Source organism: Erigeron canadensis, chromosome 4, assembly GCF_010389155.1.
Source record: "Erigeron canadensis isolate Cc75 chromosome 4, C_canadensis_v1, whole genome shotgun sequence".
NCBI classification, from domain to species: Eukaryota; Viridiplantae; Streptophyta; class Magnoliopsida; order Asterales; family Asteraceae; genus Erigeron; species Erigeron canadensis.
In genome coordinates this window covers 35,652,034-35,667,662 of record NC_057764.1, presented here as the reverse complement: position 1 = coordinate 35,667,662, position 15,629 = coordinate 35,652,034, and the positions used below count along the sequence as shown (strand labels likewise).

At 33.7% G+C, this 15,629-nt stretch overlaps 3 protein-coding genes across 5 annotated transcripts; 1 reads left to right on the top strand and 2 right to left on the bottom strand.

Annotated features, from left to right (window-relative positions):
• Nucleotides 1-38: 38 nt before the first annotated feature.
• On the bottom strand, nt 39-2,816 carry LOC122597812 (protein CHROMATIN REMODELING 35-like). 3 transcript variants are annotated; one of them, XR_006323463.1, is made up of 6 exons: nt 2,650-2,816; nt 1,512-1,560; nt 1,123-1,350; nt 808-963; nt 338-457; nt 39-256 (listed from the first exon to the last, which is right to left on the bottom strand). XR_006323463.1 is itself a non-coding variant. In XM_043770389.1 (6 exons), exons 2-5 carry the CDS (start codon nt 1,542-1,544, stop codon nt 341-343), a joined length of 459 nt encoding a protein of 152 aa, XP_043626324.1. In that variant the 5' UTR covers nt 1,545-1,560; nt 2,650-2,816; the 3' UTR covers nt 39-256; nt 338-340. The 3 variants fall into 3 exon arrangements, 2 of the variants coding, with proteins under 2 accessions (XP_043626324.1, XP_043626325.1); XM_043770389.1 differs by having other exon boundaries at nt 338-382; XM_043770390.1 differs by having other exon boundaries at nt 338-382; nt 1,123-1,236.
• Nucleotides 2,817-4,210: 1,394 nt separating this feature from the next.
• LOC122597880 (E2F-associated phosphoprotein) lies at nt 4,211-6,872 on the top strand. The gene is made up of 4 exons (XM_043770458.1): nt 4,211-4,388; nt 4,510-4,594; nt 5,924-6,089; nt 6,336-6,872. Exons 2-4 carry the CDS (start codon nt 4,510-4,512, stop codon nt 6,565-6,567), a joined length of 483 nt encoding a protein of 160 aa, XP_043626393.1. The 5' UTR covers nt 4,211-4,388; the 3' UTR covers nt 6,568-6,872.
• A 628-nt stretch (nt 6,873-7,500) lies between these two features.
• Nucleotides 7,501-14,824, bottom strand: LOC122597491 (protein CHROMATIN REMODELING 35-like). The gene is made up of 8 exons (XM_043770080.1): nt 14,767-14,824; nt 14,551-14,620; nt 12,474-13,006; nt 12,079-12,201; nt 10,522-10,866; nt 9,891-10,043; nt 7,806-9,586; nt 7,501-7,719 (listed from the first exon to the last, which is right to left on the bottom strand). Exons 2-8 carry the CDS (start codon nt 14,603-14,605, stop codon nt 7,716-7,718), a joined length of 2,994 nt encoding a protein of 997 aa, XP_043626015.1. The 5' UTR covers nt 14,606-14,620; nt 14,767-14,824; the 3' UTR covers nt 7,501-7,715.
• Between the last annotated feature and the right edge of the window lie 805 nt (nt 14,825-15,629).

Here is a 15,629-nt window from a genome sequence, read left to right as displayed (position 1 = left end):
AAAAGTTGTAAAATCAAGAAAACGGAACAAAACAATCAGAACTAGTAATGGTTCATTCCATTAAGATATGATGTCAGTCAACAATTTTTCAACTACCAGCATCAGAAAGTCTATTGATAAGTAAGTGCATACTTTGTTTCATTCAATGTGTAACATGCTTCAATAAGTTATACTGATCATTAACGACATTCAGCTGCAAAATGAGAAAACTACACACGTCCATCATTTCCTCCCATCATTTCCTCATCGTGATGATCTGTGCAGGAAACTCGCGAATATTAAATATCAACTACTAAAATCAATGGTAGTGGCTTTAGAAAAGAAGTAAAGTGCTAACCTTTTATAGATGTTGGCCACTTAGATCAATCGGCGATCCTTGTAACTATAGAAACAAGAAAAAAATCACTTTGGGATTCTTTTCAACTTCATACTAAATAACTCGTGCATTTGAAGAAACCTAATCATATAGCATCTAACTGTCACCGAGTTGCTGTGAAGGTGCTTAAAATGAACATAATATAGCTGCAACGGTCCATTTTCAACTTTTAAGTCAACTAATGATCTTAGGGGTCAAAAAATCAAGAACTGCAACAAAAATATCATAGAATATATACATTCTATTTAACATTTCTTTTGACCTACTCCAGTTAGAATACTATACTTTATGTTACATTTCGTTTGTCCACGTGAAATATTTTCATTGACAAACTCATCAACCCCTAACTAAAGCTTATAAGAAAGAAAAAAAAATATTTTAATCATACAGAAAAAGGCCCAGAAAGAGAAGGATGCATGAGGAAAGCAGACCTTGGGAATCTTGAACTCGATTATAGATTCGATACTCCTTTTAATTATTCCACAAACACGACAGAAATAGCCAATATCGTCTTTAAAGATAAAAGTATGATCACATTCTTCTACGTCTTTGATCACATGTTCATTAGATGATGGTTGACCCATATCCTGACAAAGAAACAGAACATGCATTTCATCAGTTTACTTATTATCACGTTAATGACCTATTTCCCATATAAGATTGATAACCCGTTCCACAAACAATTGTAACTACTTTTCTTTGGTGATGAGCATGCCGATAAGATATAAGTAAGACATTATCTATACCATTGACGCCTCTAATCCAGCGGTCATTTCATTCCATAAGTCAGCTAGACCATGAAAGTCGACATCAGCTGGTGGATTACTTTCCTCCGTGACATTAGATTCTGCATCGCTTTCCTGCATACCGACATCATTGTCGCCTTCAGCACCCATATCATAATTATTTTCACCCTCCATGTTATAAACTTCTATATTGTCGTTTTCACCTTCCACGTTACCATCACCTATAATCTAGGGCCAATAGGTGGTATTTAGATATAAGTGGGAAAAAAAGGTGGTGTTCATAATGACTAACTAATACAGTAGTCTGTAACGCAAAAATTCGCAACACTTTGGTAAACCGATAAGTATGTAATGCATAAATTGCTGAGAAGAAAAGTGATGCCCTCAACCTGATGAGCTTCCATCCCGCCACCAGCATCCATCTATATATATATAGTCCTAACAGCAAGAAAAACACAAAAGAAAGTTGTAAAAAAAACCCGATATATTCCTTTTGATTTCATAATACAAACTAACTCTATATATATATATGCATTTGCAAAACGCGATAATATATAATATTCCTTATGTTATCATAATAAGATAATTCTAAATGATCATAGGGGTCAAACAATCAAGGAGTGCAAAAATAATTAATAAAACTGGTAACTGTCTATGTAGTAGTTCTTTTAACCAAATTTAGAAGATTATTAAAGTAAGTTAATTACTTCCTGAACTAATATATACTGATGGCATTACTTAATGTCGTGTTCGATTTCATGATCAAAACTAACTAATGCATATGCAGAAAACTAGTCAAACAACATTAAAAGATTACTAAATCGGGGACGTGTACGTGTGTGGTTTTTGGAAGGGCTGCTTGCATTAAACACCAAAGCAATACTATTTGGGTTGTGCCACTCTTGGCTGAAAGATTGTTCTGTGTTCAGTCATTTTGTAACCGGATTAAACGGTAATAAAAGCAATATAATTTTTATATAAAAAGAAATTGGATTTACAATGTAAAATTAACTGGCTACAAAACGACCCGAACATGTATAACAATGGCATTCTATGAATAAAAGTAAAAACGTGACAAATTTTAGGTCGCATTTTTTTTTTTTTTATAAAAGTCTAGTTTGAAACAAAACATGATGTTTTAAATGTGTGTCTTGTTGCATTGACCACCTACATGGCAGTCCACAAGCGTCTACGTACGTCAGTCCATATATATGACAGTCCATGTAAGCATTTAATCGCGACCCGACATTGTCAAAATTTTAAAAATCCTTCTTTTGAGCGATACCATGTTGTCAAAGTTGGTATTTCATTATTTCTAAATTAGTTTTTCTTTTGCAAATTTCCATATAAACTTAACAACCTGTCCCTGGGGGGTATAAATGTATAAACTCATGTTAATTAAGTGAAAGTAAAGTGTAATCTTATTTTAGGGGTGACTGTAACAGAAATATATGATTGTCTACCTACACTAAAAAAAAATAGCACAAAAATAAAACTTATATAAACTGAGGATGGAGATGGTGTTACCTGAATTAGCTTGGAGTCGGCGATCGATTAATTCCGTACGGTAAGAAAATGAAAGAAAAACGCGTGTAGGTTATTCTTCTTGAGTTTTTACGTACGGTGGAGATATCGATGGCCAGGGTGGCGTGTAGTAGACTCAATCGGTTTCCCCCGTGACTTGATTTCTACAAAAGTATATAATAATTAAAAAGTAAACTCAATTTTGTTTTTCGGGTTTGTTCTTATCTAAAATTAAATAAAAGTAAATTGTGTTCACGTGAATTGGTCGTTGTCCCGTTTGGGGGACTAAAAAGCGAGATATAGAACGGGGTCACTTCGATCAATTCACCTCTTTTTATCAAAAACTATTTGGTATAATCAATCCATCTTCTTAAATGAATGCGTGAAAAATTGTTTGTTAATAACTCGATCTCAAATGATAAACTCATCAACTCCATTTATCTTCAGGGTCGTCTCATGGTTTTTAAAGGTCCTGTTCTATACTAAAATAGACCCCATATTTTAACAATCTCTAAAACGTAAATCGTGATTGTCCATACCCTTTGTGTTTATTTAAAGTGAAAATTAAAAGTAAGGATAATAATAATAATAATAATAATAATAATAATAATAATAATAAATACTCTTGACAGATTATTATAAAAAAAAAGGACTATGTAACTAAAAAATCACACTATTTATGCTAGGTTTCAAATATATATGCTTAAAAGTTGGAAGAAAAAAACATTAACAATAGAGTAAATATAACATTTTGTAATATCCTTTTCTGTTTATTCATATATATGGTTGAACAAACAAAATTTTGGGCCCCTATAAAACATTAAGCCATGTTCGTTTGCGCAGATTGCACATGCTCAAATCCGGCCCTGTTTTATCTTTGATGATTATTCAACTAAAATTGTTGAACTTCAAATTGTAAATCGGTCAAAATATCTTATATGATCAAGTGATCAACTATAATGAGTTAAAAAGCATTTTAAAGACAATTATCTTTTATACTTTTCATCATAAGTAATTTTATTTTTTACCTTCCATCCAATGCTATTATGCTAACACTAAGAGGGTTAAAGTTGTAACGAAAACATCAATAAAATGTTGTAATTTCAGATATGTTAATTCTTACCATATGAAATTTGTCTTCATTTTAGAATTGAGTTTTGTTAAACGCTAACACTTAGGACTGCATTTAAGGTTAATTAAATAGTTATATACTTATTATAAAATTTGGGGCTACAAATTTCTTTTATGTAAGTTAAGTGCATTATGTTAAATAAGTGCAACCTCATTTTGCATTTTCGAAAAAAATATATTATTGAATGGTGCCCGAGCATAGGGTGAACAAAGAAACTTTGCACAACAGTTTCACCTAATCGATCGTGGTGGCAATGGATTCGGTGGATTATCTAAATTGGGTGGCAGACTTAATTCTTATTAGTTCTCCACATTAGATTTATGCAGTTGAAGATGATCATGTATTTTTCAATGAGTCCTCAAAATAAAGCTACTTTAAGAAAGCCCGGTTATAGGTTTTAACATTTGCGGATGTTCGATGTCAATAGTCAATACCCCACGCACATTCTAAACGCAGTTCATTTTTTGAACCTAAAAAGTCAAAACCCTCACCTGTGACAAAAAAAAAAAAAAACCCAACGCCCACAAAATTCAATTTATCTTAATCATCTCTAACCTATTCGATTCCCATTCAAGACCTCCTTTTATATCTTCCTTCCCCTGTATCTCAGGTTTGATTTTATTTTCTTTTTGACTTTCTGTAATGTTATTTTACCCTTTTTTGTTCTTACTCTGTGTTACTAACCCGTAATCGTAATTTTGGAGCTGGGCCTAATTCGTATCTTTTTGCAGATGTCGCAACAGAAGGAGGATATGCCTGTTGACGCCAAGGATATAATAAACGATAATCAACATCAAGATGTTCAGGACACAGTAGGTAATTTTCTTTTGTACACATATATTTGATAACTTATTATTACCTATACTTGTTAGGATATAATAATTTAAGACTTGAATTCCGTTTTTAGGTTTTTTTTTTCTTTGATATATGTGAAGGTACTATTTACTTTTTAATTATTATGATAATAGTTACTACAAAACAAATTAACAATTTAGATTGATAGTTTATAGATAGAGCCTGAGAGTAGGTAAGACTGTCTACACCATCGTGGTATTCGGACCCAAAACCCGTGGGTAATGTCATTGGGTCACATAATTATTTAGCTATTTTGACTTGCTAGAAGTACTCCCAACTTGATACGATAGCTTTTCATGTTTCACTCCTTTTATAATGCTATAAGTTTTTTACGGATTATGAAATTAATGCGCCTATCCTTAATACACTAATATTTTCCTTTTAAGTTGCTCCAAACTTAAATGCATTATCTCCTGTATTTGGCAAATTTTCACCAATGATATGCAACTATAGTCACCAGAAACTAGCCAACATAGCGAATTTGAAGAAAGAGTGTGTCTGCTTCATGAGAAAAAAGTATGAGTATCGTTTATATACTTCGAATGCAAACTGCTCCAAAATATTTATCTCGGAAATACGGCTGAAAACTAATCTTTTACCTATAAAGGAGGTCATATGTTCTGATTTAGACAATTATTTATTCTATATATTTGACGATAAAAGCATACATTTGCCAACTTGATCTATTGTGTAAATTCTGCTACCTTTGAAGGGGCAGCTTATATCTGACGGCCCCCCATTAAATTGATATTGGCAATTTTACAATTATCTATATGGATTTGGTAATGATATGTGCAGTATGAAAATAATGGACATATGTGGAAGGGTGACAGTTATTGGCCTCTTTATTGAACTGGTAAAATTGAGAGTGTTATACTTGTATATATAGAATTTCTGCAGCAACTTAATTGGAATATGTTATACATGTAAATAAGTGTATCATTTATTGGGAAATGTGTCATTATTAATTATCGATGGTAAAAACATCGATGATTGTATATGGCATTGCTAGGTCTAGATTTACAAAGATGTATTAACTACTCCGTCAAGCTTTTATTTCTGGAACTCATAGTTCTAGTTTTCTAGATCTATGTTTGGTCTTTTGAAAGTTTCCATGACCGTGCCTATATTATATAATGTTTTTATTTTGAATGTTGAAGGTAATTTGCTTGATGAATTGAACTTTTATATGCATTATCGTTGATTGGAGGTACATCTTATCTATGTTGTATTGTGATGAAGATATCATATAGTTCAGACTTATTTTGCTGACATTGTATGTACAATCAGTTTCAGATGATGATGTTATAGACTACTCAGTCAAACCCGAGTTCTATGATCCAAATCTTGATGATAAAGATCAATTGTGGATTCAAAAGAAAAGAAAAGGTCAATATTCGGATGCAGTGCTTAGCTGTCCTGCCTGCTTTACAACTCTGTGCCTAGAGTGTCAAAGGTATTTGGATCAACTAAATTCATGAATATTTTGCATGATCATTGTCAGGAAAATGTGGTTCTTTAGGTATTTGAGGTATTTTAAGCCTTGTCCATGGGAGTTATATTGTGTTCTAGTTACTATCACTGCAAAAATAGACCCCCCTTATTGTCTGATACTTCCGTATGTTTACAAGTATGTTGCTTGTTTAAATTGCTCTTGCTCTTTCTTTATATCTAATCATGTAATGTTGGCTCTTGTTGTCAGGCATGAGAAATATGTGACCCAATACCGAGCAATTTTTGTAGTTAATTGCAAGATCAAGAAAGAGCAAGTATCAGAAGAAGGAAGCTTGAAAAGGAAACGAGTTAAAAAAGGTGGTTCAGTCGATAATGAGTTGTCTAGTCCCGTTTGTTGTATGGTTTGTGAGACCGAGGTTGGGGTTATTGATGAAGACGAGGTCTACCATTTCTACAATGCTCTTCCAAGTGAGTGTTGATAGTCATGGGAATTTCCTTCAATATTAGAAATCAATCAGAGAAGGCTTGTAGAACTTTTAGGCTCTTCAGAAGTTACTTCAAAAATTATGTCTTAGTAATATCATTGATATATGTTGTAACTAATCTAGATGGACTCAGATTGTAACTTTGACCCCGGTAATAGTCTTAGCCTGTAGTGTCCCAAAACCTGGATTGTTCCTGGTTTTGGGTGGGATGAGTTCAACTTGGTCCTAACTGCACTTTGTTATTTTATGGAAGGACAAAGTATTGCATACAAGCAATAAGATGATCTACATATGTTAAATGATTAGTTTTAATAAGATATCGTTGAGATGTATCGCCAATGCTTGGAAATTCTAACAAAAAATGGTGTTATTGTTCCTAATTGATCAAGAATTTTGATTTTTGGCATGTGTCAATGTATCATGATACCGGACTACAGGTGGAAGCCATGAAAGCAACATATATCTTTATAAACCTGAGTGAAGGCGAAGCACATAACAAGCACGCAGAAGTTGAATTTGTCAATTCTTTACTTCGGATGGGTAAAAAATGTCCAAACAAAGCTGTTTTGGTGGATTATTAGGTCCTATAAGGCCATAGCTTAATACTTTAAAAACAAGTTTTAAAAAAATGGCAAAAATGAGATGTGGTTCAGATATTGTGAAGATACTCTAGTGAAAAACATGTCACTAACGAAAACATGTACATCTATATCGTATCGTTATAGAAAGCAAGTACCAGTATTTGAAATTTGTTGATAGAGTCATAGAGATCATAAAATAACAACTAAGAATGTTTTACCATACATAAGTCTTTCTAGAGCTGCTTAAATTAAATTGGAACCTACATTCCTATCCCAAAATGGGCATACACATTACTCATGGAAACCAATAGGAGGTATGCATTCATGAAAGTAACAAACACTTCTTAAACCAGCTGATTCAGAGTAAAGCATACAACAGGCTAAAAAAAAGTTGCACCTTTATACCAAGATAACTTAACAAAAAAAGCATCAACTGTGGTTCATATTACTAAGCATTAGATCTATGTTTGCTATGGTTATCATGATCACCATAATCAACATGTAACCGTGAAGAAGTATATAGCTACCAACAACACCACCAATCGCCTTCCTCATTTGTGATCATCTACAAGGTTGAACACAACAGAAAAACAGAATACAATATTAGAAACTATATATGTATAGATGGTAATGCGGCTAGAAATTACTAACCTTTTATAGATGACGGCAATGTCTTCATTCAAACATGGCGTTTCCAGAAACTCATCACCACAATCTTTGACACTGACTGTCTCCATCTCAAAGTCGTGATGACCACAATACTCGTTCCATTCGAACCACATTTTGGCAACAGACTCTTTTCTGAAGCAGGTGGCGTGGTCTTCCTCTTCAGGTGAAGTTGCAGCAACTAACCGGTAGGTGTATACCTTCCTGACTTGTCCTGGTCTAAAGGCACGTCCTAGTGCTTGGCGAGTAATAGAGGGGTTCAAATGAACATCTAAAATGATGACTCGTGAGGCCCCAACAAGAGAGATTCCTTCCCCGCATGCTTTAATTGATCCAAAAAAGACTCGAGAGTCAGGTGAGTTGTTGAATTTGTCCATTGATGCCTCGCGATCATCATTGTTATCATCTCCCGTTATCATAAAGATTTCTTTCCCTAGACTCCACTTTCTAGTCTTCATGGTCAGCCGAACCAAAAACTTTAGGGGCAATCGATATTGACTGAACACTAAGAGCTTCTCCCCTCCAGATACACAAAGGCGGAGCATGTTGAGGAAAAACTTGGCTTTCACTCCTTCCATCTCATCCACTTTCTCTAGCAGGTGATCAATCTTGCTATCAATGTCACCGCTTGTGTCTTTTTTTGTATCCGTAGTCTTCAAAAGTGACTTAAGACCCGGATGAACATAAATAGCACTCCCATTGGAATTCCTTTTGAAAATTGGTAGCTTTTTCAATCCTGGAATCTCACGTTTTTGTTTCGAGGTGAGGTTGAGAAAGATCGAGAAGTCCATAAGTCCAGGTAGTTCATCCAAGAAATCTCCTTTGTAATAGTGAAGAACTTTACTAGTCATCTCACGAAGATCTTTGATGACAGTCACTTTTCTCTTAAAGTTATCATCTTTGAACAAGGCATGCTCCACCACCTCATAAAACTCATTGTTTGTGCTATTCTTGATGAGGTTTTTCTTGCTTTCATATGGTACTCTGCTCAAAATACGCCTTTTAATCAACTTGGGAGTCTCCATCTTCAGGAACTTTGGGCGGACGAGGTTCAGAATATTGAAAACTTCTCTAACATGATTTTGATAAAGGGTTCCGGAAAGAACCACCTTTCTAGGGGTCTGGACTTTCTCAAGAGCAGTTAGAATATTAGTGTCTTCATTTCTCGGAGTATGACCTTCATCTAATATGAGAATTGAAGGGTATGTCAATAGTATATTCTGGCAACTGACTGTTTCAGCTCTTGTGTCTATGTCACACACAATAGAGGCAAACTGCTGGTACCCAAGAAATAGTATGCTTCTCTGATTAGTCCATCGTTTTAGCACTTCAAGCTGTTGACCTCTGCTACCATCAGCTTTCACCGAATACAAATCAAACAACCGAAGTTCCTCAACTTTCCACCTCTCAAACTCTTTTTTCCATGTTCCTAAAATACCCCTAGGGAGAATCACCATTGGTTTAGCATCTGGATACTTGGCCATGAAACTTTGAATGAAACTAATGAGCATAAATGTCTTTCCAGATCCAGGAGCATGCGCAAGGATGCAACCACCAGGGTTTTCGGACACCAAGTTTCTAAGAAGAAAATTAAAGCCCTCAACTTGATGTGGTTTCATTTGACTTATGTGCCTCGGATGAGCAGATAGGCCACAAACAGCGAAATCAGTTCCAGGTAACTTCACCACATCAGCAATAGGAGCCACAGAAGCTCCTGATTTCTTTTGGCCAACTTCATAATAACGAGTTCTTATACTATTTGAGCCCTGAAAATAAAGTAATGTCTGATGTTAGTGATATAAAAGAAGAGATAATCACATAATATGTAAGCGTATCATTAATTTCTTTGAGGTCTTCATTTACACAATGAAAAACAATAATTATCACATCAACTATTATAAGTAGCAGCTGCATGATAGCTATACTATATGTTGTCATTAAGAAGGAAGTAGGATACTAGGATATAGGTATCTTAGGTTCTTAACCAAGATAGTCAACTCAAAGCATACAAATTGTAACATTTTTTGGTTAATATAACAGAAAATAAAAGGTAGTACTGAGAAAATAAACCTTGGGACGCTGGTATTCAATTATGGATTCTATACTCCTTTGAATTATTCCACAAACACGGCAAACGGAACCAATATCTTCTTTCAAAATAAAAGAATGATCACAATCTTTTTCATCTTCACTTGCATGTTCCGTAGATAAAGGGTCTATATCCTGATGGAAATAAACAGAATATATAATTCATCAGCTTAGATAACATTAAGTTCAATTCCAAACTAATGATCAATGATGAAATAAAGGTGTTATTGACAACCTAAATTACTTCAAAAGTTCATTTGAAAGATGAGACTGATCAGCTCACAACAAAAGCTTAACCACTGACAATCCATTAATAAGTTTTTTTGGAAAATACTTCGACCCAAAACAATGCACAATGTACAGAATAGAATACAAACTTAGAATGAAAGACCTAAGTGGGTGCTTCAGTTACCTAGATTACCACTTAATTAAGATAATTGCTATAACAGGCAATGTTAAAAGATTAGATTTTAATTGATTATTTCTTTTCACACAAAAAAATGTAGCTTTCTATTTACTCATGAAAAACCTATCCAATATCATGACTGTATATTAGCAACTCCTTTGATTTATGAGCATGATGATAAGAAATAATTAACTTATAATTACTTACCCTTGAAGATTCTAATCCAATAGCCATTTCTTTCCATATATCAGCCAGGCCATCAAAGTTGAAATCGGATCTTGGATCATTTTCTTGCATGTCAGTATCATCATCCTCAACACCGACATACATGCCCTTATTATGATTGTTTTTACTCTCCTTGTCATCTACTATGATTTTGTCATTTCGACTATCCACAACACCATCTTCTTTGTCACTTTTAACTTCCACGTCATCATCTTTTACCCTCTTGTCATTTTCATTCTTCTCATCATTGTCTTTCTCAACATTGTGCTCTACAGCAGTTACATCTTCCCCTTCCATTGAAATTTGGCCTGGAGCAGAAACTCCCTTCTGCATGTTAATGAAATCAAAATAATGTAGAATAAAGGAACAGGTTTTTTTTTTGAACGACCAACAAAATCAATTACTATTATTAGGTGACCCAACAAAACGTTAAGCCACAAACAAGTTTACAATACATACACCAGGTGCATACACCAAGAGTAAATTAATACACCATTAACAAAGCCAACCAAAATATTATCTAACCAAACTCGAAAACATTAAAATTACTCCAAGCTTCCCATGTCAAAGTTTTATATCTTGGTCGGCTTTTAATCCATATGTAAGATAAAGCCCGAATTTCCTGAATAATTATACTCATAGAACGTCCTGTTGAATTAAAACCGAGATTATTCCTGTTCTTCCATATACACCAAATCGAAGTCAATATTACCAGATGAACTGCTTGCTTCCATCCTACATCTCCTCTCAATAAAGGAACATGTTGTAAATAATATCTATAGGGTGTGTATTTTCTTTCCATTATGACTAGAAGGAGATATTGCACATCAGACATTTATAATCACAAGCAGGAAAGATATCACTAATATTAATGTTGCCAGTTACTCTGCATCAACTGACTTAGTTGCAGTGTTGGAGCACATGCATACATATAAGTAAATTAATATACTTGGAGTAGAGTTGTGCATCTTTGCAGAAAATGATTACTTTTTTAATTCTTTTGCTTGGATGTTCAATATAATTAGCAGCAATTTAATTCTCTTTAAAGGAAGTACAACTCCTGATCTCAATATCGGAGTATTGGAACATCACATACAACATAGAAGTTCTGCTGCAAAATATCACTGTGCCAACAACTGGAATCAAACTATAGAGAAATTATGTGTCCTTCATGACAAAATCATACTAAGAAATCGATTGTATGCAGTACACAAATGGCAACATATTTTATTTTTTTTTGAACGGCAAATGGCAACATATTTGACAATTGATTCTACATGTGAGTGTCTTGCTAGGGAATTATAGTCATGAGGACATTATGAGAAAGTATTATAGCCAGAGAATGCTGGAAACAGTTATAATGCATCTATCTTATTGTATAAGCCATGACACCAGTCATGTACATTTTAGCAGTACTATTCAGTGGCCAACAAGAGACATGATAATTACATCGAATTATAAAGCCAAAAAAGAAGACAACTAACATGATATTTCAAGTATATCATAATTCATAATTAGTGACAAAAGATGAATACATACCTGAAGCTTTTGCAAGGAAACTTGACCATCAATCTCAGCTCTGTTCTGGGCCCCAGTAACTTCTGCCGGGGAAATTGATTTCAGGTCAAATATATTCTTCCTTGCGTCCTCGGTTATCTGCATCTGACATACATTAGACAGATTTACAAACCACAGAAAACAAGCATTATAAAGGGTATATCCCAAAAAGACACTTGAGAAATGCACAGGACCATTAATATACTAATGGAAAGCTGGAATGTAAATATTAAAGGGAACATTTCATGCAAAAATCTATATTTATTAGAAGCATAAAGAAATTGGTCAAGTTACTATCATCAATGGATAGTATACAGTATCTCAAGATGTTCAACATATAGTAATATAACTATACTACAACATAGTCTTTTAGCTTATAACATTTGGCATTGAAAAGTATATAGAGATGTGTACATCGAATGATATGATGAATTAGACCAAATCTTTAAGACAGGTGAACCAACCAAATACTGCACCATTGAAAGGTTCTTGCTAGGTTGATTCAATACTACATCCTGGAATGGTGGGGAAGGAGTCTGAACTGCTGGTTTAACATCATCATCATCATCCGAGTCAATGTTAATTATCAGGTGTGACATAACGTTTTCATGCTTTGTATCGTCAATCACGTTGGAAGAGTCCTTCCCAGATTTAAGCTCTGCTGAATTAACGCTAGGTGAAGACAATTTATTTAAAATCGGAATCTTCCTTCTTGCAAAAAGATCTTCTATGTCTTTTGTGACAGAGCCATACTTGGGATAATCAAGATCAATTACCATGTTTCTAAGAGCAACTGGATCTGTATAATCAAATTTCTTGCGGTTGTTTTTATCGGATGAGTATGCAGTATATTTAGGGCTCCGGGTTGCACTTTCTTCACTACTTTCAAGAATCAGTTTACGTTTAACTGCTTCATTAACAAACATGCATATCCAAGTTAACAAAAGATAGTAGAAATCCTGTATCTCAATAAACTTTAGGAAGAAATCCCCTATGTAATATACAAAGTTTACAACAAAGACCTAAGAATAATGCAAAAAGTTAAACCACTAAAATTGGATGTGTTAAACCACAGAGTAATTTTTAATGAGCTAAAATACAAGCAGAAATGGTGTTGCAGATCTATGTCATAGCCAAATTATGCTAAAGCATATACAGTGTCTAACTATAAAGTTTAGACAAGAGCCTCCAAGTTTACAAATGAGACCGTTTACCACAGTAAAAACTTTAAAAAAAACTTCCAATTACAGCATTAACATAAACCAATTATTCCATGTTTCCACAAAATACTCATTAAAAGTTACCAAAACATGTATGGGTATGGTCAAGAAGATGAATGTAAATGAATCCAACTCACATAAAAATGTATAAAAAATTGTCGTCATTCATAGTATCCATAAATGTAACTCAGTAAGTATAAGAACAAAAAATAAGCTACACCAACCAAATCAGTAATGTTTTGTGAGTAATAACTATAGACCATCTGAACCAACTAGCCGAAAGAAGCTTCTTTGCCAATAACTTTGATTTAGAGTTCATAAAAGAAGCTCACTAGTTACTATCTTAAACTAACATGGCAAATGTTACACTTACAAGGAGGTGATTAATTCAGTGTATAGTCATATACTTTGCTTCACTCACCGAAATGCACAATTTCTACACTTTGTTGTAGAAGTTATTGATGCATATATATGTGTGGTCTATGAATCAAAAGTTGTGACGGGTTCCTTTGCAGATGAGATGTATCGGTTACTTTATTTTTCTTCTTACCCTTCCTTTTGCTCTCTTCATTTTAGCGGTGTCACATCATTTGTGATTTCTTTGTTCATGTAGTTACAAATACTGTGATTTATGAGTAATCAAGTTAATCTAACTCATGAACTACTCTGAGAAAAAACTTCAATCTACGTTGATTCAAGACACTCGAATAGACTTTCAAGCCATATTGAGCTTTAAAATGAAGTTTCAATTGTGCTTCAAGCTGTAACTTTATAATCGAGTCAACTTTGAAGCATGACATTGTAAGCACGACTCTATAAATAATATTTATAGTGACTAATGGTTATATACAAAGCAAGGCTTGCCCGCTTAGGTCACCTTTGCCTCTCGAAACAGCGGTCAAGGGTTTGATCCTTGCGCCTTGCAATGACAAAGGTCTTTTCTATCCTAAGTGGAACATGGAAACAATCTCTTTACGGTAGGTAGGGGTAAAACTGTCAACATTTCAGTCTTCCCAATACACCGTCCTAAACAGTATTGAGACCCATAAACCTTGGAAAACGTTGGTGGGTGTTACTTACTATTATTAATGGTTATATACTTATATACAAAAAACAATCTCCTATGATTTCTTTACAAACATGAACATACAAACATTATATTATTATATAATATTATATAGACACACACACACACACACCCACCCGCAACATAAGATACGATGATTGCGCGTACCGGAACATCTAGAAACTTTACCGGAATGCATTTCCGTCGTACGGCCCACCTTCATCGCCAATCTTTTAATCTGCATATATAAAAATATATTTAAAAAAAAAGCACAAAATTTTTAAAAACTCATGAAATAAAATGTACTCAACTATTTATTCATCAACTTTAAGCAAAAATACAAAGAAATTAAAAAAAGAAGTGATCGTCAAAAGAAAGCATTACATTTTTTGATTCTCGAAACGACGTCGTCGTTGTGAATGCAGAGTGGTGTTGATTTAGGTGAGATGTTGGTCTATGTATAGCTATATGCAGAGTAGTGAGCTTATTTTTGGCTTTATGTGGAAAGGAAGGTGGTACACGTGGCGAGACGAGAGTGGATGAGGTGTGGGGTCAAGTGAGTTTCGTGCGCAGCTGTAATCATATCGTTGGGATCCGTATTTAAGAAGTTTGGATTGGAGTAAACACATTTGAGCCCTGAATTGTGAATAGTGGACTTGTATGTTACTAGACCCGCAAAATGGACGGATCACAAAACTGGTGCGGGTAAATATGAGTCATTCTTAAAAAGCAGGTCCAACGGTTGCCGGTCAAAGCGGGTTAAGTGCTGGTCGGGTGCGAACCCGCATTTTCTATCACTTTTTGGTCTAGCTATAAAATTAGTAAATATCGTTCAAACTTTTTTATAATTACATTATCGTTTCAAATATATTAATCAATCTACTAAAAGCCAAATAATTTTGAATTGATTTGTATACCGTATCAAATTATATATAACTAGATTCATATTCTAAAGTTAAAATAAAGAAATTTAAATCTAAAAGTAAGAATATAACGAACAGTTTTGTTAATATATTTATTTTTTCACTTTTATTAAATCTAAACAAGAAAATAAATAACAATACAAACTTTAAAAGAAAAACAATAAATATAGCTTTATAAAAAAAAATATAAGAAATGTTGATTTTTTAACCTATGAATAAATATATATTTAATTTAAAATATAATAGAATTGCTAACAGTAAACCGTCATGCTTGTATTTGTAAAACATACAGTAATTCAATTTTTTTATTTATTATAATTTAAC

Bases quoted from the DNA above. Each gene is read 5' to 3' on its own strand.
- LOC122597812 (XM_043770389.1), bottom strand. From the start codon at position 1,544: ATGGATGCTGGTGGCGGGATGGAAGCTCATCAG. The intron at 1,351-1,511 runs GTTGAGGGCATC...TATTGGCCCTAG, and splicing joins GCGGGATGGAAGCTCATCAG to ATTATAGGTGATGGTAACGT. The intron at 383-807 runs GTCTGCTTTCCT...TTGTTTCTATAG, and splicing joins TCGAGTTCAAGATTCCCAAG to TTACAAGGATCGCCGATTGA.
- LOC122597880 (XM_043770458.1), top strand. From the start codon at position 4,510: ATGTCGCAACAGAAGGAGGATATGCCTGTTGACGCCAAGGATATAATA. The intron at 4,595-5,923 runs GTAATTTTCTTT...ATGTACAATCAG, and splicing joins AGATGTTCAGGACACAGTAG to TTTCAGATGATGATGTTATA. The intron at 6,090-6,335 runs GTATTTGGATCA...TCTTGTTGTCAG, and splicing joins CTGTGCCTAGAGTGTCAAAG to GCATGAGAAATATGTGACCC.
- LOC122597491 (XM_043770080.1), bottom strand. From the start codon at position 14,605: ATGAAGGTGGGCCGTACGACGGAAATGCATTCCGGTAAAGTTTCTAGA. The intron at 12,202-12,473 runs TAAGCTAAAAGA...AATGTATGTCAG, and splicing joins CTTTTCAATGCCAAATGTTA to ATGCAGATAACCGAGGACGC. The intron at 9,587-9,890 runs GTTTATTTTCTC...CTTTATTTTCAG, and splicing joins TTGAATACCAGCGTCCCAAG to GGCTCAAATAGTATAAGAAC.